This window comes from Colius striatus, chromosome 1 (genome assembly GCF_028858725.1).
Source record: "Colius striatus isolate bColStr4 chromosome 1, bColStr4.1.hap1, whole genome shotgun sequence".
NCBI classification, from domain to species: domain Eukaryota; kingdom Metazoa; phylum Chordata; class Aves; order Coliiformes; family Coliidae; genus Colius; species Colius striatus.
In genome coordinates this window covers 192,051,743-192,077,496 of record NC_084759.1, presented here as the reverse complement: position 1 = coordinate 192,077,496, position 25,754 = coordinate 192,051,743, and the positions used below count along the sequence as shown (strand labels likewise).

At 41.2% G+C, this 25,754-nt stretch overlaps 1 protein-coding gene across 1 annotated transcript; it reads left to right on the top strand.

Annotated features, from left to right (window-relative positions):
* Nucleotides 1-1,474: 1,474 nt before the first annotated feature.
* SLC26A4 (solute carrier family 26 member 4) lies at nucleotides 1,475-24,710 on the top strand. The gene is made up of 20 exons (XM_061989017.1): nucleotides 1,475-1,629; nucleotides 1,942-2,081; nucleotides 4,442-4,552; nucleotides 6,135-6,325; nucleotides 6,718-6,882; nucleotides 9,153-9,305; nucleotides 9,419-9,501; nucleotides 10,461-10,608; nucleotides 13,193-13,306; nucleotides 14,085-14,162; nucleotides 14,366-14,461; nucleotides 15,723-15,829; nucleotides 16,737-16,806; nucleotides 17,129-17,221; nucleotides 17,322-17,417; nucleotides 19,237-19,467; nucleotides 20,885-20,939; nucleotides 21,254-21,399; nucleotides 22,585-22,668; nucleotides 24,260-24,710. The coding sequence occupies exons 1-20, from the start codon at nucleotides 1,475-1,477 to the stop codon at nucleotides 24,281-24,283; spliced, it is 2,340 nt and encodes a 779-aa protein (XP_061845001.1). The 3' UTR covers nucleotides 24,284-24,710.
* The last annotated feature ends 1,044 nt before the right edge of the window (nucleotides 24,711-25,754 follow it).

Sequence of the window (25,754 nt, the reverse complement as noted above, 5' to 3'; positions counted from 1 at the left end):
GTCTGCTGGCAAAAAAAATCTAAAGGCTTCCCCACTCTGGAGGGAGTAATGTATATGTAAGACCACTTTCCTTAAAACACTAAGTTGTACCGTGAGACATTAACTCTCAGCCTATACTCACTCCAGTGCCCTGCTTACGAGCTTCTACAAAACTTGGGGACTCGGTTTAGGAAGCTGGCACTTTCCCTGCCTGATAAAACCATTGCCCAGCTTTCAGCATTACAGCCGTTTAGCTAGACATTTCTTACAATCCAGCAGCAGAGAAAGCCTGTTGCACAATTAGAAAGGCTGAACTGTGTTAAGCTGCAAAGTGTAGTTCCAGCAAGTAACTTCTTTCCAGTTTAGCAGTGTTGGCTTCACCATAACTGAAGTTAGGGCTGAACACTGAAACCAATGCCATGCCTGAGTAGTTCATTGAACAAAGATTTTGCTTGATGCTGTACCCTCGGTGTGTGCCCTCAGCACCTCTTTTGTACTAGTTGCAACATTGTCACCGATTCTGATTTTGAAAAGTTTCCCCAGGGAGAGGAGAACATAAGCTTTGCTTGGCTCCTGCAAGATCTTTGCTAGGTTGTCCTCCAAAGGTAACATGGAAGAGCTGCAATGTAGCCTGCAGTACTCAGCATGCAGGGTTGCTTTTTACAGCAGGGCAGCCAGCGAGTTAACTCCCTCGGACTCCCCTAGGGCAAACTAGGAGGTACATCCGCGAGCCACCTTCTGACATCTCAGGTGCGATACAAAGAGCCCGTGGACTCTAAATCACTTCTTCCATCCCGCTGAGGCGGCTGGGTGAGCCCAGGCACGGTTTGGCGAGTAGATGCAATTTGCGAGCTAGCTGTTTGACAGGCGGCCATGGGGCAGGTGGCTGCTCAGGGCAGCTGGTGCCCGGTAACGAGGCCGTCCTGCAGCCGGCGGGGCCCGTGTGCGTGCAGATTGCCCCGCGCCACACGCCGGGGAGTGATTCCCCCCAGGACGGCGCTGATGCCGCGCTATCCCCGGGCGGCTGCCTGCCGGGCGGCCGCTTTGAAATGTAGCCTCCCGCCCCGAGGGGACGGGCGGGGTGGAGGCAGGGGCACGGCGGCCGCCGCCGGGGCTGGGAGGGTCAAGGCCGGCTGGGAAGCGCCGGCCCCGGGCAGGGCCCGCGAGGGGGCCACGGGGGCCGGAGGGGGAGGGCGGACGGGGGCGTCGCCCGGGCCGGCCCGGAGCCGGGTCTCTCTGTTTCGCCGTAAATAAAGCGGCCGGCCGTATAAATGCCGCTGCGGCGGGGCCGGCTCGCCCTGCTCCACGGCGGAGAGCGGGCGCGGGCGGAGCCGGCGGCGGGCGGGACGGCGGCGGGGTCCGCGGCGGAGCCGGCGCTTCAGGACGCGGACAGCTCTGCGCGGCGGGGCGCGGGCGGGCGGCGGGGCGCGGGCCGCGGGCCGCCAGGGGGTGCCGGCGCGGGCGCGGCGCCGCGCCCGCCGCCTCAGGCGGGGCCATGGCCACGGGCGAGCACGCGGCGGAGCCGCTGCCGGAGCTCGGGCACTACGTGATCGCGCGGCCCATCTACAGCGCGGCCGCCTTCCAGGAGGAGAACGAGCGGCGCCCGCCGCCGCCGCCGCCGCTCCGCGAGCGCGCGCAGGCGGCCTGCAGGTGCGTGTGCGCGCGCCGCGGGGGCTCCGTCCGGCGGCGAGGGGGGGCGGCGGGTCGGGTCCGGTCGCGTCGGCTCCGCCCGCCCGGGGACGCCGAGCCACCCTCAGGTCCCGAGGAGCGTGGGCGCAGTTGCCCGTAGGGGGCTGCTTTCGGGAGACGGCCGTTTTGACGCCAATACGTACCCCGTCCCTGTCCGGCAGACACGACCGCGCCGGTCTCTGCCTCTTAACGTTGTGCTTCTGTCAGCTCGGGGCAGCGGGGGCTTTCCAGATGCAGCCCCGAGGGGTATGTTCATCACTTGTTTTCCCGCAGATGTTCAAGAAAGAGGGCCTTTCAGATTGCCAAGACCTTCCTGCCCATCCTGGACTGGCTGCCCAACTACCGGGTGCGAGAGTGGCTGATCAGCGACATCATCTCGGGGGTCAGCACCGGCCTCGTCGCCACCCTGCAAGGTAAAGCCGGGAGGACCTTCCTATGAGGGAGACGGCTGAGTACAGGGCTGATACGGAGATGGAATTACAAATCTGAGACTTGTTATTTAATACTAGATATTAGGTATTATTTTTCAGTAAATAATTGATGGGTGTAATTTATTCCTTTTTTTCTCTGCTTGGCTGGAAGATTGAAATTTCTTTTTGCTACACGCAGTGAGGATGTGTTTAACTTTTTCTTCAAGACTTTTACTCTGTTCATTTTGATATTTAACATTTTAATTACACTGCAATACGTCAGATAGATGATGTGGTCTTTTTTTGTCTTTCATTGTTACCTGAGCCTATAGATCTCTAGCTGCCTACAGAAATCTAGTTATTGCCCCAAAATAATACAAACTTGATATCTACCGTGTCTTAAAATTTGGACCATAAGGTTGTTCAGGTATCTGCAGAAAGGAGATGATGGCATATTCACATTAAAAAAAAATATAAACTTGATGGATACTTACAGTACTCGGCTTTTCAGATTAAGTTTTCTTTATTTCCTTATTACATTTGTTAGGAAAGCATTCAGTAGACGAACAAACAGAAAAGTGGCAGAAATAAACAGAAATTTACTAAAATAAGCTAGTAAAGGGCAGAGTCGTTGTGTCTGAGGCAGCTGATAAGGTCCAATTTCAAAGACTAGACTAGGACAAGACTAGCTATAACCTGACACAACACAGCACATTGATTTCTTTCATCTCAATAGTGTTCTTACACTACTTTCACAGTTTTTCAGGACTGGGAGAAGCTAAGCTACCTGTGTCAACTCCACATTTTCCTTCAGTTGAAATTATTTGCACAGGGGGGCAAAGATTCTAATTGGGAACAAAGCAAGCCGTTTACACGTTCCTAATGAGCCAGAAATACTCCCTACTACCTATTCCCTTGGAGCATGCTGGAGAGGCACAGACTGGCAGAAAAAAACCCCAACATTACCAACTTCTGCACCAGGCAGAGGGTGGCCTGAGGAGTATGTCCACAGCTCTGCAGAGAGTCTGTGCCAGAGCTGGGAGATCTCTGATGAAGGTAGTGCCACAGTTACAGGATTCCCCTGCCTGTTTAAAATGGACTGGGGTAGATAGGCTTTTTGTGTGACTTGTAACAGCTATTGTGCTCTAACTGTAACTCCTTCATTTATTTTCTACATTTGGGACAGATTTTGTTATAATTAGGTTCCACTTGTAAAACTGATTTCTGAAATATGCTGTTTGGTGTCCTACCTATGCATTAGAAAAAAACCCCTAACTCAAATTAGTACAAATCTAAATCTAACTGTAATTTTAAATAATAATTATGTGAAATTCTAACTCATGAAATATGGCAAAAGTTGGCCAAAATATTTGCCAAAAAAGAAGGCTATAGGATCTTGAAATCCCTGCAGTCCCTAACTCCCAGTGACTGTGTGTGTTGCCTGCAGTCCTCTCACCGCTCACAGTAGTATTGCCAGGACTTTTTGAGCTCTGATAGGCTTTTATGGTGTCTTTGAAGGAGGATGCTCCACCCTGCTGTAGGAGCTGACTGGGATCTGGTATTGAAGGCAACTCCTTCATTTTTTTTTCTCTTTTTTTTTTCATTGGTGGATTTGATGCCTTGAGCAGGCACAGAAAGAAAGACAATGATAAAGATCAAAACCCTCAAATTTGTGTGATTTGGGTTGTAACTTTAGAAGCTGATACAGAATTAAAAAGTGATCTGATTTTTAGAAGGGCTGAACATACTGAAGCATATTGGTAGTGCAATAATTCAGAATCTGTGCTTGAAATTTCTATCTATAACTAGAACACTTCACCTATCCCTCCTTTGTCTTGGAGGGAAGACCAGTCATTCTTGCAACAGTGTTTTCCCACTTAAACTTATATCTCATAGAATTATAGAATCATGGAATGGTAGGGATTGGAAAGGGCCTTTAGAGATCATCCACTCCAACCCTCCTGCCAAAGCAGGTCCACCTAGATCAGGTCACACAGGAATGCATCCAGGTGGGTCTCAAAGACCTCCAGAGGAGACTCCACTCCCTCCCTGGGCAGCCTGTGCCAGGGCTCCCTCACCTGAACAGTGAAATATTTTTTTCTTGTCTGAACCTATGGTATTTTTGCTACCTCTACAAATATAAGAACATTTTTTGGTGCTTCCTCATCCAACTACCAGTTTGGGATATAAAATCATTTAGAGCCATTGTTATTCACATATGTGCCTGCAGCTGATTTACAGACAAAACACATTCTAAATTGTATGTGGACAAAAGTAGAAAGTATTTCTGAAAGTCTGTTCTAGACAAGGCAGTAGCTTGTTTGAGATTTTAAGTCTGGCGTTTTGTTGTTCTGTCATTTCAGGTTTGGCATATGCTTTGCTGGTTGCAGTTCCTGTTGGATATGGTCTCTATTCTGCCTTTTTTCCCATCCTGACATACTTTTTCCTGGGAACATCAAAGCACATCTCAGTTGGTAACTGCATGCGTTCAAGTTACAGTGAATTGTCTATTGCAAAATGTCTGTCCTTACTGGGAACATTCATATTTCATACAGGATAACTACCTTCTGTAACAAATTGGTTGTGCTGAATATTAATATTGGTGGGGTTGGGGGACTTAAGGCTTATTTCTTTTCTGTACAGGCAATTGTGCATAATAACCAACTTCAGTTGTGCCCATGCATGCCTTTTGCTTGCATTTACACTGAAGTTTAAATCCTGTCTTTGGCTACACTCTATGCAAGAAATTACAAGATCAAGGCCTCAGTAGGCAGTACAAACAGACGTTTTGTCTATCACCTAAAGCTCAAGATGGCTAAAACAGAGCTCTTTTAGTCTTCTCTACAAGTCTTCCTTGCTGCATCCTTTTTTGATCACTGTGGACAGTGTCATCTTCTTGCCTGTCGTGGAGACCCAGAACCTATGTGTCTACTCCAGCCTCGCTCTAGGTCCTCACATCAAGGCTATGGGTAAACCTTCTTGATTCTTTCTGAATACCTTCTTTAAAATATGGGGTTTGTTTCCTGTCAGTTCTCACATTTAAAACTTGTGTTACAGCTTGATCACTGAAGTTTCTTTTTCTTCATTCTAACAAAATGCAGCTTTTCCTTGTTCATATCTGCTAAGAATAGATTGTTTTCCCCTCCCAAAGCTTTGGCATGATATTCCAATTTTTCATCAGCTTTTATCTCTGCTGCATCAAATACTTCTGTCTGCTCTCTCCACTTTGTTAGCCTCTTCTGATCATATCTATCAACTCACATTTGCTGTCCAGGTCTCAGTTGTCACCTCTACTTGTGCTGACTTTCCTGTTTTCTACATTATCAAACGCTCCTCTCTATGCTTTCTCTGATACTCTTATTAATGAATTAGCCTCTAAGTTATCTGAAAAAATAACTTATTCTTTAAGACATTTTGTGACATTTTCCTTTTCTGCATGATTTTAGTAAATAATTGCAACAAATGCCATTACTTTCAGATCGTGTGTTGTGGACACAATAATCACTTACTCTCTCTGTATCTTGCCCATAGTGTAGTTTCAGTCATCTTTAGCCAATGTCATACCACACTACTGTCCCAAAAGACGTGGTCTTTCCCCTTGGTGCATATTCCTGCCACCACCATGGTCTTGGGGGTCCTGACCACACAGCTATGTGACAGTCTAGGTTAGCTGAAAACTGAACATGACTGAAAAAAACCATTAAAGATAAGTAAAGGTTTCTTTCAGCTGGATCAGTGATCTGTTTTGTCTGGTTGTGGTGCTGCTACAAGGGAGGTGGTTGAAACCTGTTTGGCCTTTTGGCCTTGATGCAGCCCTGAAAGGGCTTAAGCAAAGCATGAAACTGCACCTGTGTGTAGAACAAAAGTTATTTAAGGAAGGAATTATATCTTTGTGTCATGCCTGCAGTGCCTGTTGCTCCTGGCACTCTAATGATATTAATGTACCCCAGTTAAAATATTAAATGGATTTTTTGATGCAGAGTTTGCTTCTCTAGTCTGATAAATGCTTCTTTTCCAAGTATATTAAACTTTGGTGTGTTCTATTTGTCATTACAGGTCCATTCCCTGTAGTCAGCTTGATGGTGGGATCTGTTGTATTGAGCATGGCCCCTGATGATAATTTTCTCATAGATGGCAGTAATGCTACAGGGATTAATGGTACTGAGACACTGATAGACACTGAAGCCAGAGATGCACAGAGAGTGCTGATTGCTAGTAGCCTCACATTTCTGGTTGGAATTTTACAGGTAAAAGAGTTGGCTTGAAGACACAAGGTTGATATTGCTTTAGTTTTAATGGGAAAACACAGGGCATGGAAATACCTACTAGGGCAGTGAGACATTTTTCTGTAGTAAAACACAAAAATGAAAGAAAGTCATCTCAAACTCTGAAAAGCTTTAGGGGGATATTCTCATCCCAGGCAGAGTCGGCATGACGGGGGGCACAGACAACACAAGAGTGGCGCAGTGATTGCAGAGCGAGAGACCTGCATGAAACTAAATGCTAATAATTTATATCCTGGAGCATCCTTTCACACACTGCTTTAAGTCTTCTTATTTCCACAAAGCATAAGAAATCAACAAATAAAAGTGTGCCTTCTTGTTGTTTAGCAAGCTGTTATTCTTCGTGATTTTTCCAGGTAATATTTGGAGTCCTTCAGATCGGTTTCATTGTGAGGTACCTTGCAGACCCACTAGTTGGGGGATTCACAACTGCTGCTGCTTTTCAAGTGTTTGTGTCACAATTGAAAATAGTCCTAAATGTTTCAACTAAAAACTATAACGGTGTCCTTTCCATAATCTATGTAAGTATGTGCTTCTTGTCTCTTTTGGGTTTATGCCAATATTTTTATATGATTGTTTATTTCTGTTGCATACAGGAATGGTTCAGATATATGGTGGTAAGTATAGGGCATTCATTTAGTTATCACTGTCATGAAGATCTGCAGCTTTTCATTTATAGCTGTGGGGCTCTAAGTAGCTGCTTTCAGGTTCCCCAGACAGAAAGTCTAATGTCCATCTGGAAGTCTTTTTCAGCAGAGCAGTTTTTAATGTAAAATTTAAATGTAATTATTGAGCAAAACAGTTCTTCTCCAGGTTGTACTTCTGGAGACTACTTTCTCTCCCACTCCTTGCTTTCTGGCTTATTGTAAAGGATGTTTCATCGTTTCTTAACACTGTCAGGCCATCTTCCAAAGCTGACTGGTCCCAAAGCTGTGTACGCTTACACCAGCGGGTCATTCTGGTAAAGGGCATCGTTCTCCATTCCACACTGTAGCCATACTTGTGATACTGTGGATTCCCACCCTGCAGCCAGGTACCTCCTGGTTAGCGAAGGTGAGGCCAAATGTTGCTGTCACAACTCCATCTATTGATCTTTGAGAAAATGATCAAATGGAGAAAAGTCTTTGCTGATTAGAGAAATACAAATTCCCAGAGGTCTCATATTACAGAATAGTCTCCTTCCTCGGGAAAATTATTGAGGGTTTTGTCACTGGCTTCAGCATGAAACTATTCAGGTTCAAAGTATTTTAGGTCTTCCATAGCACTTCACACAACAGATAGAATAACAGATTTCTCAAAGAGGCTCTTCTAAACAAAACCAAACAAGCAAAAAAGTGTTTACAGCTTTTAGATGCCAGTTAGACAACCAGATTAGCAAAAATACATTAAGCATGTAGATTAGCAATAATGGGATGAATACAACTACAAACCACAAAGTAAAATGTAGCAAAAAATTCTGGTGGAGTATTTGAAAAAAAAAAAAGCATTATGTTATGGGCCTTTTTTGAAGTAAGGAAAAGTCATTCTCTCAGAACAAGAAAATTAGATGAGTACATTTAGTAGAAAGTATTTTCAAAAAGGTATTGCATGGTTCTTCCAGCCCCTCCGAGCCTGAGTGGAGTGCTGACTTTTTAGGTTAAAGCTCAAAGCTTCTGTGTTCTCACAGGTGAGCCAAGTCAATGTGTTTGCAGGTGTGTGTAGCGCAAAGAAATTGTGATTTCTGGTGTGCTGAACCAGTGACTTGCTGTGTCAGCTTCAGCAAGTTTTGGACTTGCTTCAGAAGTGCTGTTTAACAAACTGCATCACTAAGCATCCAACATTAGCAGAATCCACTAAAAAGAATGGTAGTAATAGTACTGCTGCTGCAACACTCCCCTTGCCTTTAAAGTGATATCTCAGTATTCGAGGAGCTAACCAGGATGGAAGAAGCCTGTTTCTAACCCCTTTTCTACCAGATTGTTCTGTAAAAGCTGCCTCACTATGTGTGGAATTCTTCAATTTTCTTGGAGACTAGGGAAGTGAGAATTACCCTGATGTCTGGGAGGAGCATAGAGGAGTCTTTGTAGATTTTCTGTAGTCAGCCCTTCATGTTTTTTCTGTACACCTGTTTGCAATAAAAAAGTAGAACCAAGCAAGGGCATAGCAAAGGGGGAGAAGGGAGCTGTCTATTGCAGCCCAGTTGTGAGAGTCCCTCAGCCCGGGACTGAGCTCTGCTGGGAGGATTCATGTACCGTAAGGGGACTTTAGTGACTGCTTTTTTCAAGTGTTGGATTCTCCACAGCTTAGCAGGACACACATGTTCAGATTCATTCTCTGTCAACAGTGGAAATGGGAAACATGTAATCCACAGACCACATGTACTGGGCATGTAGTAAACCAGAGTTTTGCCCATCAGCCAGCTAGCCGTGTTTTGAATAAGAAAATTAAGATCTCCCTCACTATTCAAAGTGAAGACACTATACATCTTCCTCTCCTTGCTCCAAGAACAGGCAGGAACACAGCTAGAGGTTCAGCTTTTCTTACCTAGTATCGATTTCCTAAAAATTGTGAAGCAGCAGCCTTCTGTGTGGGCCTTTCTTGCAGCTATGCTTTTTCAGTTAAATTCACCATTACATTCATTCACTGAGTCCATAGCTCCTTGACACTATGTTCTCCTCAGACTCCTCCTGTCCCCAACATAGAAGTAACTCATCCTCCTCCAAACCCCCATGCATCTGGATCTTCTCATGAGTATTTTTACACCTCTCAAGTGGACGTGGCCATGTTTTACCTTGTAATTTTTGTTTTTCAGACTCTTATAGAAATATTTGAGAGAATTGGTACCACTAACATCGCAGATCTTGTTGCTGGGCTCCTCACCATTTTTGTCTGCATGGTAGTTAAAGAAATAAACGATCGGTTCAAACACAAGATACCTATACCCATACCAATAGAAGTTATTGTGGTAAGCAAGGGAGCGTAACAAAAACTGATAACAGATGAAATAGATGGGGCTAGCTACAGGAAGGCAAGAATCTTTTTTTGAATCTTAAAAACTCTTGTCTTATTTTATTACAGACAATAGTAGCCACTGGCATTTCTTATGCTGTTGACTTGGAAACAAAATACAATGCAGGCATTGTTAAAAGCATTCCAAGAGGGTGAGTGCCTTTGTTTTTGGGGAAATAGGTATTATTTTAATTGGCTAACAGTGGTAAGAGCAAAGACATAAAAGAGATATTGAGAGCTGTAACCTGAGTTTAGAACTCAAAGCTGGAGATTTCCGGAGTTGTGACTTCTGGCTCTGTCAATTACATCACCTAAATATGTTGCCTGACTTTCCTGCGTAGGTAAAATGAGCTTAGGAATCTCTACCTGATTCACAACATTCACCTGAGAATTAATTGCTTTGTGCTTATGCAGTGAATATATTACTATGGAAAATGTTTTGTTGTTTTTTTTTTTTAATTAAAGGATTTTTAATCAAGGAATTCTGCACAGTTTTAGTTTTTGTAGATCTGACTTTTCCCACTGTGGTTTATATTCTTGTTGCTTCTGTTATCCCAATCAGTCTTGTCACTTCCATAGCCATAGGAGCAAGGATGTTGAGGATTACACTGGTAGAGGCTTTCACTTGAAAGATTCAGAGCACTTCACAGTAGTATCCTTCACATTCCATTTGGTATTTAGGGCTTGATTAATTAAAATTTTTGGAAACACAGTAGGGGGTAAAATGATTTTGAGATCTTCTGAAGAAGTATGTTAACAATAGTCGGAAGTGTCATTAACATATTTATGTAATTCATCATTCTATTCAATACATCCTTTATTCAATGCTTCAAAAAATGTACTTTTTCACTTTGCTATCATAAGGCCAAATCTCAGTCATGAGAACAATGGCAGCTTTGTTGCTGACTAATAGCATCAGGATTTGGGCTATGGTGAGCTAGATAAGCGTGTTCTGTATGTCAATGGGCTGTTTCCACCTTTTTATTAACTTGAAACATTACACTTCATATTATAAGCAACCTGTATGCCTCCGCCTCAAACTCCTTGACAACTCTACTAAAACCAGAATTCGATCAAACTTGATGACACTAACATATTTTCTAAATGCTAGATTTTTGCCTCCCAAACCTCCGGACGTCAGCCTGTTTTCCCAGATGATAGCAGCCTCCTTTTCCATTGCTATTGTTGCTTATGCTATTGCTGTATCTGTGGGGAAAGTGTATGCAACGAAGTATGACTATGCTATTGATGGAAACCAGGTATGTATAACCAACATTGTTTATAAACAGCAAATGCAAGTTCTGTTTCATATTGACCTCTGATACCGAAAGAAAGAAACGTCATTCACACACATTGGTCTTGCTCTGGCAGGGGGGTTGGACTGGATGGTCTTTCAAGGTCCCTTCTAACCCTTAAGATTCTGTGATTCAGACTACAGCTGAAGTCTAACAGGAGAAATTCTGTCAACTATTGAAAAATAGTAGCTGAAATGGCCACATATTACCCGTCAGATTTTCCACACAGAGATGAGACAGATGTGCTCAGTCTTCACTATGAGGTTTTCATACTCATTAATTCCTTCTGTATTGCTGTGACTGCAGTAGCTCTGAAAAGGTAATTAAAGCTAAGCACTGTATAGGGGAATTTTTTGGTGATGTTGAGTTGCCATGGCCAGCTTTAAGAACCTGCTTTTCATCTCCGCTCATAAGGCATACTTTGAGGTGTGTTGCTGGGGAAGGAGTAGGCAATGTCAAGCTAAGAATTTGCTCTAGGCAGCTTTATTTAGGCTTAGTCTACATGCAGGATTTGTATCAGTTGAATTTTCAGTTAAGGCATGATTTCTTTCACACAGAATAAATTATTGGACTCCTCAGCATGACACCAGTTACGTCAATATAAATATACTTGGAATTGTATAGCTGAGTCCTGCAGCTTCACAAAAGTAAATGCCTACCAGCATATGACGTACTTGAATAACTGAATGCACCAAATGGCTGAATTGGTTAGACCATTGGTTTCTAAAGGCAGCTTGCTAGAATGTTGCATGAGCTATACATTGACAAGCTCTTAGAGGATTCCTGCAGTTGTTCAGTATCTTCACCAGGGGTCACATGGCTTGCCCATGAGCACAATAGAAAAATGTCAGAAAGCTTCCTTGTCCTGCATCTGTGCTAATTTTGAATTCTGTCCTTTGAACATAAGAAAAAATGCACTCACTGCCATAAACAGATAACCTGAGTATTTTGCTCAGTGAGTCATAGAATCATAGAGTCATAGAATGATTTGGGTTGGAAAGGACCTTAAAGATCATCTAGTTCCAATCCCTTTGCTGTGGACAGGAGTAATTTATTTTAGTACCAACAGATTACATAAAGTTTGATTTTGGAGATGCTGTTGTGCAATATATAACAAAATTACACATCTGATCACACTGGTCACTTTACCATATGCAAAGTTTGTACCTGGAAATACTTTGATTTAAAGTTGCCTAAAATGCATTGACCTTTGTTTAATAAATCTGAATGAATAATACATATTCCTCAAAATGTTGTTTATGCTGGGTTTTTTTGTTGACTCTGCTGTTCCACCAGCACTGATGCTTTTCAAAGATGCTAATTAAACATTGTAATAGTAGAATTACTGTTTATGAAGGCAAAGTGCCTTTCTGTCAGTTCTATGCTATGATTTTTACACGTAGCAAAGGCTAAATGTGACCATGAATGATGGGCAAATAGTTTACTTGAACTGGAGAAGTTAAAATAAGATCATAAAAGCAGATAGTAAAATGATTTTGCAGGTCAATACTATAATCTGCCAGTGTTTATTTTGTCTTCATAGACTGATAAATTAGTAAGACCTAAGGAACTATACTTCCAACGTTTTCTTGCAGAGTACAGCTGTTACACAGGAACAGGGGTGACTCGTGTACCTCTGTCCTGTTAAAGAACATGACTTCAAAATCCTGCTCTTGTAGCTGGAGCTTAATGAAAAGCCTACAGAAATTTCCATTCTGGAGAAAAGAATGGAGAGAGTAAAAATCAAATCTTAAATTATAGTTTTTAGAATTTGCAGTGAGTGAGAAGCTCCCGTGGCTGTGCCAGCTTGGGGAAAACAATGTTTCTGTCAATTATATGGAGTTGTGGGCAGCTCCCAAATGCCTCATTTCCCAGCAGAGGAATGGCCCAGATCCCAGGACATAAAGCTTCCAGGGTCCTTGTCACTTGAGCAGAACAACCAGCATCAGAAGACGCCAGCATCTGTGACCCTGGGGCAAATCTATGAGAATGCTGCCGGCGACTCAGCATGAGTTCAGTGGGGTGTTTAGAATGAAAAACTGGCTCAGCAAACTAGAAGTTTTCAGTGAAACTGTGTTTTATTGCAAAGTTCCTGATTAGTTCTACTAATAATACAATGCTTTGCATTAATTAAAGCCCTGTCCAAACTCAGCCTGTTGTACTGATTACTTGCTTAGCTGATGATACTTGGGAGTTAAATTTATACTAGTCCCGCTTCTTGATGCAATTCCACCAGTATAATTTTTAGAAATGTTAGATTTTATAACAGGGATGGAAATAAATAAACTTTAAATGTTGTTATACTAAAATGAGTTATTTCCATAGCAGGCAGAGTATACCAACTTAATCCTGTTGCCTTCCAAACACAGGTAGTTACACTGGCACAAGAGGAACTTGTGTAAATGCTAAATGGCTATGACTAATCCATACTCTTCTCAATATTGTTATGCTGCCTACTTCATAAACTGCTGTAGAATCTGTTGTCATTCTGTATTGCAAAATTGTCTCCAGGTATCTGTGTTCACAGCATCACCCCATTATCTTTCAGGAATTCATTGCCTTTGGGATCAGCAATATTTTTTCAGGTGCCTTTTCTTGTTTTGTTGCAACTACTGCCCTTTCAAGGACTGCAGTCCAAGAAAGTACTGGTGGAAAGACTCAGGTAACGACCTCTTCTTACTAGTACTGTACACAGGGAAATTTAAGTTTGTATAGGACACAGCTTTCACAATGGGATGAAAAGAGTCCTAAAATGATTGTGTTGCTGGTGTGTGGAAAGCCACAGGTATCTTAGCAGGCAGCTTGTGCTCTGGTAGTGAATCATTTTGTAGCTCTGCCAGAAGAGGGCAATCAAGTTTTATGTAGCAATGTGTTGCATTAAGGGTCAGAAATCCTTCAAGCCTAATTCCCCAGAATTTAATTCCCAGTTAAGGGACTGATTTTGTCACAGTAGGAATTCAGGATGAGAGAGGAATCCTCTCACAGCTGTCTGAGATATTTAAGTTCCCATGTGTTGGCCTGAGCTGCCCTGCCATTCATCACCTGCCCACATGCCATCTTTCCCATGTTGGGTAAGCTACCCTGATTTACAGTACTACAACTATGCATGTTTTAGCACTAGAGAACTACAGGTTATCCAGCAGCCCCTTTTCAGGCTGACACACAAACTCAACTCCTTCCATCTATCTATGCAACATAACTCCTCCAAGAGCTACTGCCTTGCAGTTGTTTACACTACCTGCTTAATTGAATTCCTTTTGTGTTAGCTGAAGTGTATAATGATTGCCCACGTGTGCCTAAATACAATGGCATTTTGGCAGGTCTCCTTGTTCCTAAAGAAATGTAATGTACAACTACTCCTACATTTTCCTTTGTAATCCTAGAAGCATAAGATAGGGTCTTAATGAGCTCATTTCCTATAAACCCTCTGTTCTCTGCAGGTTGCTGGTATAATCTCAGCTGGGATTGTTTTGATCGCCATTGTTGCCCTGGGGAAATTGCTAGAGCCTTTACAAAAGGTACTGTCCTTGTCCTCTGCAGCACAGCCACCAACACCAGTCAGATCCAAATGCTCAGCTTCGATGGGCGGGATTAATAGCCCTGTTTAAACTACGGGGACTGCAACCACACAAAGCTTTGGTTTATGGTGTTTAATGGTGAGCACTATCTTAGTATGCATCTTTGCTTCTGAATAACACTTTTTCATCATTTTTCTTCATAGTCTGTGTTGGCAGCTGTAGTCATAGCTAACTTGAAAGGGATGTTCATGCAAGTGTTTGATGTTCCTAGACTATGGAGACAAAATAAAGTGGATGCTGTAAGTATCTTTTTTTTTCCCTCCTGAATGCTTTTGTCTGGTGTTCTTTTTCTGTTTTAATTTCTCTGAACTACCACACAAACAGAATTTTGCAGAGTTAAAACCAGGAAACTTTTATGTGTGTCCTCAAAATGCAAGTGCTGTGAGGTCAGTTAAAAAATCCTTGGTTTAGAGTTTTAGATAGTATTCTGCTTATCTTCTTTATACCCCACAGTAAGAGTGCCAGTTAGGTTATTCCTGTGCAGTGATGACTCCTTCATGGCAATTACCATAACTTATAGCAATCTAGTGTTGAGATGGCTTGAAAATCAGAATAAAGATGACCTGTTACCACCTTTACCATTTTGCTTTTATTTTTTTGCACAGTTTAAATGTATCAGAAAAGCTGCCCTTTTCTTAATCCATGTATGTATAGTTATGTTGTTACCCCAATCGCATTCTGTTTGCCTGGGTAATCTCAGATAGTCCTCAGAAAATATGTTTTCCTGTAGTAGCAAGACTAATCTAAGCTAGAATGTGGACTCATCTGGCATGCTAAGAAATATGTGAACAGGCTTTCCTTACAAAGCACTATAACCATATCTCTTATTCCATCATTTACCAGTTCTTTTTGTAGGTAAAAGATCCCACTGACTTCAATAAGAAGTGTGGGCACTCAGCTTTTTGAAAGATTGGGTCCACTGGATGTTCTGCCTGGGCAGTGAGGTAGGGAGGAACTGAGGAGCCCACTTCAACTGTTCTGCCTGAATATTCAGTGGAGACTTTTGAGAGTGATTAACTCTGTTAATGTGAAATACCTCTCTTTGCAACAGTTCTGATTCTTAGATATCACTGAAGAGCCCTCTTCCCTCTCTGTATGTCTGCAGGTGGGGCGTCTTACAGTATTTTACATCTTGGGAAAATGTTTTTTCCACTTTCTAAAGAAAGATTAACAAAGACTGCCACCATCAGAAAGAAGAAAATGCAATGGTTAGCTGCATCTCCGTGAATTTCGCCAGAGTAACTGGATCCTTGAAAAATGTTGTTAGGTTAAAAAACAAACCTTACTCCTAAAAAGCTAACTATGCCTAATAAGATAGTGATAGATAGAAACATCTTGGAGAAAGAGGAAGACCTTTTTATGGATGTCAGCTAATTGCCAGTGTGCTATGATTATCTCCAAAGTTAAATTCTTCTGCTCCTCCAGTCTAGTGATTCTTTAGCGTGATCAGGAGTTGTATGTTATAGTTAAGAGACATCACATTTGTTATTTCCTCTCCAGATGATCTGGGTTTTCACATGTGTAGCATCCATCATTCTGGGACTTGATTTGGGATTGCTTGCTGGCCTTTTGTTTGGACTGCTGACAGTTGTGCTGAGAATTCAGTTGTAAGTAACGCAAGATTAGAATTAATTACTAGCTTTATGCCATGAAAAAGGAAGACAATATAGTGAAAAGCAAGATGATTTGTGGCAGAATTTCTGCTTGGGTTTAAAAAAAATAAATGGAAAAAAATCTCTTCTTTAGAACAAAATCCTCTTTGTGTGCTGACATTTAAATACATTGATTAAAAGACAAGCGCCATTATTTTATCAGTATTTATTCTATATCATGTTAGAGACTCTGGTGGTACTTATTTATGCACCCACATAGATGAGTTCTGGAAAGGGATAGGAACATTCAAGATCAAATAAAAAGATGTATGAATGGCTTCTGTAATTAACTGATCATTTTAGTAACTCTTAGCATGGAACACTACAACAGTAGTACTTGTCAGAGACTGAGTGTATGCTCAGAAGAGGAAGAGAAAGCATAAGAAGAAGACAATTTTTTTTGTTTGTGCCTGATTTGTGTTTGCTCAAGAATGTATAGTAGTGGAATGGTGAGAAAATGTGGCTTTACAGAGTCTTATTTGGCCATCTTGTTATTTTCCATTGATCTTTTCTCTGAAAATGCAACATAACTCCTTTCCTTGAGGATGGAGTCCAGACTAATCTGCTGTTAAAACATTTTTCTGATTTGCAGAACAAACGGAACAATTACTCATTCGGCTGCACGTAAAAATGGTGCAGCAAGCAGGCTGAGACCAAAGTATCTTGTCTTTAAAAAAGTACAAATCAGAAGGACCCTTGCACAGTGACACAAAACAGATCCAATGCTTTTGCAGTGAGGCTGTTAGTTTGGCAGAGAGAGCAGACTACAAGAGTCTGTGACAGTTTGTGTGCAGCAATCCCTTCAATTCTGTGAATACCTGAGTAAGATGTTTACCTTTACTTGCCTTTTTGTTTTTGACAGTCCTTCATGGGGTGGCTTAGGCAACATTCCTGGCACAGACATCTACAAGAAGGTCAAGGACTACAAAAATGTAAGTCATTGCTGAGTTGATCCCCATCAGTCTACAAGCCAGTGTAGGATGAAGTTGTGCCTTGCGTATTGTGGACAACTTGAATTTGGAGTGCTTGAAGGTACAAGTTTCAGCATTAAATTACTCGTCTTGCTCCAGAGACTGGTCCATATTGCATGCTGGGGCTGTAAGGTTCTACAAACTGAATCACCTCCATTATCACCAAAGACACACCATTTTTTTGTGAATTAGACATGTAGTCAAAGTGTTGAAACAGTTCAACTGCTTCTTATTAGCCAAAATGGGGTTGTTGCTGCTTAATCTTTTTATTCTTTGGCAACAGGTTATAGAACCAGAAGGTGTGAAGATTCTCAAGTTTTCAAGTCCAATTTTTTATGCTAACATTGATGGGCTGAAAAGCAGCCTCAAATCCACAGTAAGTGATATGTGATGGTTTTGGATGCTTCTTACATCTTTGGCATTTCCTCAGAATCACATCTAGGTAAAGGTAAATAATTTTGATCCTTTTTCTATAGGTGGGATTTGATGCAGTCAAAGTATATAATAAGAGACTCAAAGCACTGAGGAAGATCCAAAAGTTAATCAAGAAGGGGAAATTGAAAGCTACTAAGGTAAACTTCTAAGCTACTAAGGTGTTCTTTTTCTGTTCTATTCTTTCTCAAAGGATTACTGTTAGAGCTTATTACTTTAGCCTTAATTATGAGTTCCTTTGTACTCATCTTTATTTTAAAGATGGAAAAGTGTGACTTATTGCTATGGTAGGAAGTCTAAAGCCTGCAGGAGACTTAGCAAAGCAGTACATCTGTCACCAAAGACGTCATAGATTCAGGCAGCTGCAACAGTCATAGTGCTGACAGAAGTGCAAGCAAGAGATTCCCTAATCTTACCTCTACCCTTCACCACCTCAGATGCAGTAATACTGCTGTCTCTTTCATGTGTACATGCTTCCTATGCATAGGTAAGCTGTATCTGTTGGTTGGCAGACACAGCCTTCCTCTTTAAAGAAAGTGGCATACGTCCCTCTGAGTATGGAATGTACATTTCAATAATTAAATGCTTAGAGGAATGGACAGGTACATGCAACCTATTAAATCTCCAGAACTGGAAGTCAGAAGTGGCTTTGCTGTTGTCCTTGCTCTCAGTGCAGGATGCCGTATTTCCTGTATACATTACAATTTATGATGGAGTCAAATGCTCAGTTATGTGACATTCCAGCTTTTGAGCCATTTTACCATGTTGTCATGTACAGTAAATCTAATTCAAAGCTGAAAATACTAGTCTTAAATATCTCCTAGAAATAAAGCTATTGAGAGAGGAAATAGCACCGAGGTATTTTTTTTCTGAATAGTGGCCTGTCTGCAAGAAGTTGCTCTTTTAGCCAAGAAAAAAACAGGAAAGGAAACACACTGCACAAAGGGGGTGATAATTACGTGCTCTATCTTGTTTGTCCTTGAGTTCTCATATGCAGTATTGTCACTGGACACTAAGTGGACAGACAGGTTCTTTACAGGATCCTTGGCAGAATGATGACAGCACTAAATTGAAGTTACAATTAAGGCCTTGAATTTACAATTAAAGCTTTCTTTTTCTTAACAGGATTTTATGATTAGTATAGCACAGTATTTCTGATTAGCATGGCACAGGGTTTCTACACACAGAATCAATGTAGTACAATTTATAAGCAGTGTAATACAGAATTTATAATACAACTTACAGCTTCTAATCACCTAAACCCTAACTTATGGTTTCTAATCACCTGGACCCTCTACAGATTAGATCAGGCCTTAATACACAGTGTGAGGTATCAGTATAACAATCATAATCTAGACTAAAAAAAGCAAGTCACTCACCCAGTCCTCAGAGGAAGCTGCTGACAGTGAAGGTGTCCCTGGACACCAATAGGTCACAGGTCTCACTGTCCAGCAGCAGTTCCAGTCCAAATTCCCCAAATTAGTCCAAATTAGATCTTGAAACTGCTTGATTTTATGGACAGTGCTCTGTGCCTTACTATGCTTCCCTGTTCTGTGATGGGATTATCAACACCACCTAGTTGGCCATGTGCCTGTGGCCTTCAAGACTGGCAAGGAAGGGAATAATCAGCCTAGCACCCAGGAATCTTGAAGCTGGTAGGGAGGGGAAGAAGAAATCTGTGTGGATTGTGTACTTAGTTCATAGGACCTTCGAGGCCTGAGGTTGAGGGGTAAGGGAGTGAATATCTGCCTTGCTTTGTCACAGAGAATGGCTGCTTGCTTTACAAAATGGCATTAGGTATTCTAGCTGCATACTAGGGGTTGGGAGCAAGGAGTTTTGGTCACAAGTATTGGTCTGGTTCATTCCTGAAACAGAGGGTATCACAGGGAAGTATTTGCTGTAATACCAAAACTTTCTCTATGATTAAATGCTCTATGACATATATTTTCTGTCCATTAGAATGGCATCATCAGTGAGCCTGGTATTAGTAATGAAGCATTTGAGACTGATGGGGAACCTGAAGAAAATGACGATATTCAGGTTCCAACGAAAGAAGTAGAGATCCAGGTGGACTGGAATTCAGAGCTCCCAGTCAAAGTAAACATCCCCAAGGTGCCCATCCACAGTCTGATTTTTGATTTTGGAGCAGTAACCTTCTTGGATATCGTAGCCGTCAGATCGATAAAAACGGTAAGGGTGTTTTTTCTGGTGTCCCATGAGAATGAATCCAGTCTGTAGTATGGAAATCAAGAGCTGTTACCTGAAGTTTTTAAAAGCCTGTTGTTGAAAAATATCTTTAAAACTTATACAGCAATATGTAGAATATTGGGATGTGCATGCTTAAGGTGGAAAAAGCTAAACAAATGCATTAAAAGAACAACATGAAGGTTGTATGGTTGTGTACTGTAAAATTAGAACTGCAAAATGGGGTCCCTTCGTATGCATATGTTATGAAATGTATTAGTTATATTTTTTCTTTCCACATGCCTCCTGCTTTAATCTGCTCACTCCACACAAAGGTAGTGACAACTTCATCTTACCATGACTTCAGTCTTTAGCCACAAGATTGATTTATTTATTCTGTATCATTTAAATTAGGAAGGAAGGAGGAATAATTCATTTCCTTATAGTGCTTTCTGTGGCTAATATCAGAGCACTCCATCAGTGCTCACTAATTCATCTTCAGATGTCACACTGCATAATAAAGAGATAAAATTCTTGGAGAGGGAAATGAGGTGAAGAGACCAAGGCTAAGTATTTCCGTTATATTCTGGTGCCTGGTTACAAGTCTGTAGGACCAGATTGTCCAGTCTTTAGTCTTTTATGATACTTTGGATGTTGATGTTGCTGCTTTCACTAATTTCATTTTACAGTTGGGACTGCTTAGCCTATGTGTCTTAGATTAACAAGACTCTAGTTTACTAATCACTGAACAGAAGTGGATGGAATTAGCAATTACCTCTGAAAATACTATTCAGAGAGAGTTGCCTGCCACCAAGGAGCCAGGGGTAGAATCCATTTTCCCATCTTTTGTCTCAAGTACAAGAGTGCCATGTGCTTTGCTTCAGCCTTCTGCCTAGTTTTGGTTCAGTTCTGGCTTCTAACACGAGAGAGATGTGGCGAGCACAAGCACAACTCTTTCCATTTGCAGTTTTTTCATCCAAGAACAGCTCCATCTTGTGCACTGCATGAAGGGAAAATCTGTGTAAAGAAATGTGTGTGTGTCAATGAAAGTCTGAATCATATCACACATACATGGGGAGAAATAAAGCTTGCTCAGGCCCACGTGGTTCTCACCTGAAGACACATAGTTATTGATGCTACGAGGACAGAATGAGAACCTGAATAGGCAGCAAGGTATGTGTGTGTAAAATTGATAGTTCTGCTTACACAGTTGAAGGTAGGCCACTTCAGGTACTTAACTACTGGATCTTTGAGTATAGTAAAGTATAGCAGTTCCTTATTTATGATGAATAAACATACAATTTGAAGACATTTGGGAACATATGAAGTCTGTGTGTGTACCTATACATTACAAATATAGACATGGATATGTATTTTCTCCTTACAGACTGTATTTATTTATGTCTTTATTGCATTTTTTTAGATAATTAGAGAGTTTGAGAGAATTGATGTGAGAGTATACTTTGCTTCATATCAAGGTAAACATCCAGATATTTCTACTACCACTCATGCAAAGAATAAAACCCAGATGAGAAGGGGTGAGAAGGGATTTTTATCAGTGTTCTGATAAAAATGGGGATTGTCACTCTGACAAACATGGTGGGCTGCTGTGGGGGACAAAGATCGGTGAGGTTTAAATGAAATATGCCAAGTAAAAGTCAAGACAAAGCGGTGATTGATTCACTGGTTTGGCTGAACATTTGATTTCTGATAGTTGCAATCACATCTTTTGGCATTTATTTCTTAAATTGCTTCAAACTCTATTAAGCTGTTGTGATTTTCTTTGATTCAGATAACCTTATATCTCAACTGGAGAGGAGTGCTTTCTTTGATGATATTGCCAGAAAAGACATATTCTTCTTGACTGTCCATGACGCTGTGCTCTACATAAAGAATCAAATGGCATACAGTGGCAACCAGGATCCCATCCTTGAGAAAGTAAGGATGTCCAACAGTACATTTCTCTTCCTTCATCATAGAATCATTTAGGTTGGAAAGGACCTTCCTAGCATTCATTCTTGCATTTTCTATTGCAGCATGGCACATTTGAAAGCTAGACATAGAGCAGTATTACAAAGAAAGTGAGAGTCTAGTAAATTAGGCAGCTTCTGTAATACATGGGTATTTTGCTAGGTCAAAGGACCGGTCTATTGACCCCAGGATGTTGTTAGTGAAAAGAACACAAGAAGCAGGATGTATGGAGAACACTTCATCCTAAGGCACATTTTCTTGTTTCTAACAATGGGCAGCTGGAGGTTGCATTTGGACCATTATATGTAATTGTTGCAGATGGCATTTTCTTCAATATATGTCATACTCCTTTTGGAACCTCCTTACACACTTCAGCTTGACATCATCCTGTGGTGAGGGGTTCAGCCATTTCAAATGTGTTACATGACAAATATTTCCTACACCTGCTGGACTTCTAGATTGATAGCTTCAATGAATAATCATTCCCTGCTCCCTTTTCCAGCACTACTAATAATTTCACATAGTTCTGGTCAAAGCTAAGGAATCCCATCCTGCTTGGTTTGAGTGTGCATGGAAGCTGTTCCACACTAGTGTTCATTCCCACTGCCCTTCTCTCTGCATTTCCTAGTTGTATTCTGGGGTTTTTTTTGAGATAACTAGAATACTCTAATGTTTAAAGATGTGGGCCCATTAGTGAAATGAGCTTATAATTTTCTTGTCTCTTCACAATTCCTTCCCTAGCAATTGCTATTACAGTATTTTGAATAAAAAGTAATTTAAATTAATATTACTGTTAAATAACTAGGATGAAGACACTTTAAAAATAATTTCCCCTTACTACTCAGGATCTAAAAGTTTTGTCCTGGTTTTTAGTAGATACCAACATTTTGACAAAGCCATACAGCAGTTTAGAAGTCAATTCTGCTTTTATTGTTGTTACAAAACATTAGCTAGTCGTATAAGGAGAGACATGATCAAAAAGCTTTCCAACACATCAGCTTCTCTCATCTTAACTAAAGCAACAGTTGTGTTGAGGAACAGTAAACCACACTCCTGTGAGTTGTGGAAGTTACATTAAGGTACTTCAGAGTAATAAATCAACTTTAATGATATTGCATAACTTATCATGTTTCTTAATTTTTTTCTACCAAGATTTCACTCATGCAGGAGTCTAAAGAACCCCTAGAATTCACAGAAAGAAGCCATCCTGATGATGAACTTGATGTTCAGGAAGAGGTATGCACTTTAGAATTGAACGTATCTATTGCTTACAGAAAACTGCTAGCTTTATTCCTTTCCCTGTAGCATTAAGTCACACTGTAAAAGTATGATGGATGAACTGAGGCTTCCACAGTTTCCTTCTCTATAAATAAACCAGTTCCTTGGGCACTGGCATGTCAGTGCTTAGTGGAAGAAGGCAAGGTCTTCTTGAGATATAGTAGTTTGTATGTGCCCAAGCATCTCCTGATCTCTGTTGCTTTAGGACTAGTTTTGCCTTTAATAGGATTGAGTTATGAGGCTAGGAGAAGACTTGATAAAGCTTGATGCACCTGAGTCCAAAATTATACTCAACTTGCCCCATTTATTCCTCCTTTTAACACAGCAGACATCTTCTTGTACAATCGAAACGTTGTACGGGAAGCTGCAGCAAAGCAGTGTACTGAACATATCACACAAGTCTGCTAAAGCAATACCATGGTATTTTGTATTTACAGAATACTGCCAGAAAAGAAACTAGCACTTACTGCTTAAATAACAGTACAGCATGCAGGTGACTTATTTAGAAAACAGGAGACTGGGCTAAATGCCTTTTTATTGCCTGAAATCAATGAAACTAGTGGTGCATCAATATTTTGGAAGTATTGTAAGAGTCTGTGAACGGAAAGGCACGATTGTTATGTGTCCCTTCTATTGTGGTCCTAGTCAGAACTCTGTTCTTAATTCCCTGTCTAAAATGAGGTAGTGCCCTGCACTTGGCCTCTCTGCTCCAGCTGCACGAAGTCTGTGACTCTTCTCTCTGTCACGCTCAAGCAAAACACTGCAGCGAGGTTGCTGTGAGTGTGGGACGTAGTAGTCCTTGAAGGGAAGTCAGTAAGAGGAGGTTGTGGCTGGGTAGAGGTTCTTAGCATCACCCTGCATTGTAGTTTCTACCACAGCATGAAGTCCCATAGGAAGTGGTAAGGCCAGCAGGGAAGCTAGACAGGTGAGAGGAGGAACTGAGACCCTAAGCAAAAGCCTCTCAGACTTCATCAGGGCTTGGTAAGTAGGTTTTTCAACTCCTGGTTGGTATGAAAGCTGCAGGAGACAGATATATTTTATGTTTATCACTAATAGGAGGAGATGCACTTTCCACTCTTCTAAGTCACAGTGGAGAAAGGAACAAAGCCATTAAAACACCATGATTCTGTTAAGAGAAGCATTTGAGAATGGCAGGCCAAAAAGAGTTGCATTCTGATTTATATTCACAGGATTTCTATTTATGTTATTGCCATGAAATAGGAAAAGAAACCAGATACGAAACTACCAATCTCAGGTCAAAAAGTGTTCTCAGAGGTTTCTGTCCCCCACATTTATAGTCATATTTTGAAGGTGAGAGCTAGTAACCTTCAGACCTGCCGCCTCCTGACTGAATTGTGTCATGCAGGCAAGTCAGATGGATGCTGTCTCAGAACAGTTCCTTTCTCTGTACTTTCACTGGGGCCAGGTTGAACTCGGTAGTTTTTAGTTAACACAAACACACACACAAACATTTTATTTTTCCAAGTGGTGTGTACTCAGAACTAACCATGGTCTGTTTTTCCCCACCCTTTGAAAACCACTTCTCTAGGCTATGCGCAGACTTGCTTCATGAGGACGGACTGCTGGCACTGTCTTACCTGTGAACTCACAGTTGTATTTATGCACCAGTACTATATATGCATTTTCTACAATGAAACTAATCTTTGCACTTGAAGAAAACCCTGATTCTTTGTCTGAATGATATGGATCTCTAGAAATCTCCAAATTTTAGCTAACATTGTCCTGGAAATACTCTGGACCTTGATTCAGCAAGCACTTTCTCATATGATAGACTGAATAAAAAGAAGAAACCGAAGACAGTTACAAAAGATGTACTCAGTTAGGGACTAGTCAGGCAAAAGGGGCATTACACTGTTTTATCAGTGCATACAGGACAAAAAGCTGCTCCCAGAGGAGCTGAAGAGCAAAAAACTTGTGGATAACAAGCCTTTTGTTCTAGATTTGTGCCACACCTATTGCAAGGGCAGTTCTAGCTGGCCAAGGCTTGGCAATTCTAGAACATTCGTGTGAGTATCTGTGCTCTCAGGGCTTGAAAAATGCCCAGAAAATGGCACCTAACTACTACCAAATTGTAAACAAGGCAAGTTTCAGTAGAAAAGACCCCTGGATATGGGTTCGTTAGTTCTGTCTTAATCCCATTGTAGCAAATCACGCAGTGCTGTTAATGATTGTCCCTAAAACAAACTATACACAGAAGATTCTTTTGGCTAGGTTACATATATTTCATCAAGAAGCAGAACGTGACATAAATTAGATTAACCAAAAGTACCTAATGGAATCTGTAGAACAGGCTGTTACTGAGTGCAAGAAAGTCAGAATGTGACCTAGTATAGAGGTTTGAGTTTGTGGGGTTTTTTAAAATGGAATATAGGAGTTTATTTAGTTTAATGAATAGTTCTATTTTTATATAGCATCATTTTTCTCTTAATATTCTACATTAAGCTGCTGCTGTTCTTTTACATCTCACAGTCTGTAATGCACAAGTGCAATAATTCACAAGAGATAAAGTATTTTACCTGGAAAACTTCTAATTCTTACTTTAAGACTATAAAAAATAGATATGCAGGAAATCAGTGGTTTTGCTTTTCATGAAGTAGAAAGGTGTTTGGATGGAAACCAGACTGTTACCTTAAATTTTTAGCACGTTGTTGTTGTTGTTTATTTTAAATGGAAAGAACCCCTGCATGGTGAAGGAACAGATTAGTAACAGAAGTGTAAGATACATGCAGATATCAAAACCCATGGGGTAATTAGCTTCACATTTGATTACATCATTTTCCTATATGGCACTGCACAGAGAAGACTGTTGCTGCAAGTAACGTTAGGGGAAAATCTCAGGTGAAAAGCTAAGCACTATTATGTCCCAAGGACCCGGGTGCACTCTCCAAGAGAGGAGACTCCACAACCCATCTGGGCAGCCTGTTCCAGTGCTCTCTCACCCTCACAGTGAAGAAATTCTTCCTTATGTTTCTTTGGAATCAGCTTGTACCCATTGCCTCTTGTCCTGTAAGTGGGCATTGAGA

Excerpts from the sequence above, each read along its gene's own strand:
- SLC26A4 (XM_061989017.1), top strand. The coding sequence starts at position 1,475 with ATGGCCACGGGCGAGCACGCGGCGGAGCCGCTGCCGGAGCTCGGGCAC. Across the intron at positions 14,163-14,365 it reads TGCTAGAGCCTTTACAAAAG|TCTGTGTTGGCAGCTGTAGT; the intron begins GTACTGTCCTTG and ends TTTTCTTCATAG. Across the intron at positions 21,400-22,584 it reads AGGATCCCATCCTTGAGAAA|ATTTCACTCATGCAGGAGTC; the intron begins GTAAGGATGTCC and ends TTTTCTACCAAG.